The sequence below is a fragment of the Frankliniella occidentalis genome, unplaced genomic scaffold, assembly GCF_000697945.3.
Source record: "Frankliniella occidentalis isolate FOCC.00 unplaced genomic scaffold, Focc_3.1 Scaffold4250, whole genome shotgun sequence".
NCBI lineage: Eukaryota > Metazoa > Arthropoda > Insecta > Thysanoptera > Thripidae > Frankliniella > Frankliniella occidentalis.
Window position 1 is genome coordinate 1 of NW_026271298.1, and position 2,857 is coordinate 2,857.

Genomic DNA, 2,857 nt, shown 5'->3' on the forward strand with positions numbered 1-2,857 from the left:
TTCTAACGCAAAATGTTTCATTTTAGATCTTAACTGTTCCCACCACCAGAGACGATCACCGCACAAACGCCTGTTTGACATCGCTCCGGCCGAGCAAGCTCAAAGGGGTCTGTGTAGTTAAACCGTGCGTATGCATGCATGCATGCATGGGTCGCTTGAGGCGCACTATTTGAGCTAAAATTGGGTGATCACGAACTTCCTCACTTGTTTCATTAATACGGCAGTCAAGGTGTTTAGCATTCACCCAATTTAACTGCCGTATCCTCTTTTGAATAGCGAGATCTTTTTCTTCATCTGTTGTAGTTGGTGGGCAAAATAGATTGCGATGCAAAACAGTCATCGTGAACTTCTCACAATAATCCAGCACCGACTCCTTGAGTTCTGATATAATTCCAAAATAAGAAAATATATTAGTAATTTTTCAAACTTGCTACTGCTGAATAAACATTGATTAAGATAATTCATACCTTGATTTATATTATGTGCATCCATACATTTTGAAAGTATTTGATAAAATTTTTGAACTTTTTCAGACAATTCATCAGCTGATATGTTATTAGCATCGGAGCAAACACTACGGCAAAGACCCTGGATGTACTTATTGATTAATTGTCGTAGTTCAGGGGAAAGAGAAGCCAAATGAGTAGCATAGTCTTGCTTGATCCGTTCTACTTCTGGAGATTGTTCCAACCATGGCTCAGGTAAACGTCCCGTGTCTAAAAATTATACAAATGATGTTGTTCACAAAGCCTATACTTTTTCCACTTCTGAAGAAGAAGGCTGAAATAGCACATACCTCGAATACTAGTAGATTTTCTTAAACTGCTTGCAAGTTTGCTAAATTTGTTCCTTTTCTCCTGCTGCTGTCGCTGTTGCTGCTTCTTTTCTTCAAATTTATTGAAACGCTTGGCCACTGCCAAAGAAAGGGGGCTATCAGCAGATGTCCGTGAACCACTGGAAAACAATAAACCAAAGTGAATAAATAAAACTCTTTAGATGTAAGAAAACAAAAAAGTCCACTTTTTACCTATCTCCCCTGTTTGGGCTTTTCTTTTGGTCATTTTGCTGGCGCTCCCTTTCCTTCCGATAGCAATGTGAACAATAACCATCCCACTCAGGGTTACCGAAAAAGTCACAACCACTTCTGCTTTTACATTTTAAATCTGCTTCATCAATCCGTAGTGCTGGAGATTTTTTAGTAAACATGTTGGGTGTTGATGGCTGCAATTGAAGTAAATAAAAATTAGATAACCAGAACAAATTATCTGGATGGGTGTGGTCATAAAGACATCAAAAAAATTTGGTTGCAAATGAAAATAATACATTAATTCTACCAAGTTATACAAAGAATTGTGCAGTGTTAATATTTCATGTCTCACTGCTAAACTTATTTTGAAAATAAATTTGCACCATAACCTACAAGAAGTGTCACAGAATACAACGAACTGAACTTAAACTCAATGTTTGAAAATATTCCATACCTCTGTTGCGTCCTAGTATAAGCAACTAAAGATAAAGACTGGAATGAGTCATGTTCTTACAGTACATACTGACTAGGCTGGGGCTTAGATGACAACAAAACAAGAATTTCCAGCCCTAGCAGACGGAATTTTCACAAGGAGGCACGAGGGAGGGACCGAGACCGTAGCGGCGGCGATGACGTAGTTGTAGGAATTCCACCCGTGTAGTGAACCGTGGATATCCGGATATCCGCTCTATGTAAGCTATGTAAGTACAGCTCTGATGGTTGTGAGCCGTGATTGCCGTGATCCTGCGATCGCCTTATGATTGAGCCCAGGATTAAAAATTGATCTGTTGGTTAGGAAAAATGTATATTTAGAAAAAAACTAATTCACGTTCACTGTTCCAAAGGTGCATCTTTTAAACCACTTATCCGATTTCTTTTTGATTATATTTAGTGTAAATTATGTTGTGACTTGAACGCCAATTTTGCACATTGGTGGCATTTCTGCATTTCTACGTGTGGTGCCGGCGCCAACGCGGCGGCGCTACGACAACTTGGTCAAGCGGAGGGAAAGGGAGGGGGTAGGTGTGATCCAAACCATGTAACACAACTAACTACCCTGGTAGCAAGGCATACGTTTTTACGAATTTTATGCCATTTTTTCCACACCACAGAAACTGATCAGAAGGGGGTGAAAGCGAGCCCCGTTCTAAACAATATCAGCTGCTAAACTCGGCGTCCAACGGCATCACTACCAACGACACTGAGTGCTTGAGTACGTCGTACACACATCGGTGCCGTCCCCGCACCACACACACCAAGTAGCAGTTTTCGTGGTTGTGACGCGAGGGAGTGTAGCCGAACGGTGCCGGGCCAACTAGTCCTTGCTATACTATTAGTGCCCTCAAACTCGGGCGCTGAGGGCGGGCCGCCGACTGCACACAGCTGCTTGGCGGGTCGGCCTACCCATCACGGTGCAGGCGCCATCGTCTGCGTCATCTCTCGGGAAACGTTCATTGTAGGGAACCTTTAACATGCTCAATGCAGCTGTGTCTTGGGGGGTTGAAATCCTCCAGCAGAGCATGACCGCATAGTGGTCACGCCGTCACGCCGCACTGAACGTGTCAATCGCGTGCAGTGTGGTCACTATTGTACAATGTACAGGATGCAAGGTTGCAAAACTTGAACGGGTTAGACGCGAGGGCCGCCCAATTAGGTTCGAGCGTGCACACTGGCCGCCTAGAAAACAAGGAAGGCCGAGGAAGACCACAAAAAACAGCCCAAGAAATCTTTGAAAACCAAGACAATACGAGGAAGGGAAGACCAATAACTGCGTTGAAAGCGTTGCGACACAAAAGTGCCACAGCTGGGAATAGTGCAAGTAATAAATGA

General features: G+C 43.1%; 1 protein-coding gene across 1 annotated transcript; it reads right to left on the reverse strand.

The window, feature by feature from the left end:
- Window positions 1-166: 166 nt before the first annotated feature.
- Window positions 167-1,668, reverse strand: LOC127752126 (rab5 GDP/GTP exchange factor-like; the record flags this gene model as incomplete). Its single annotated transcript, XM_052276748.1, has 5 exons — window positions 1,551-1,668; window positions 1,028-1,221; window positions 797-954; window positions 468-716; window positions 167-381 (listed from the first exon to the last, which is right to left on the reverse strand). Coding segments are annotated over exons 2-5 (801 nt in total), but the record flags the coding sequence as incomplete, so codon positions are not given.
- Between the last annotated feature and the right edge of the window lie 1,189 nt (window positions 1,669-2,857).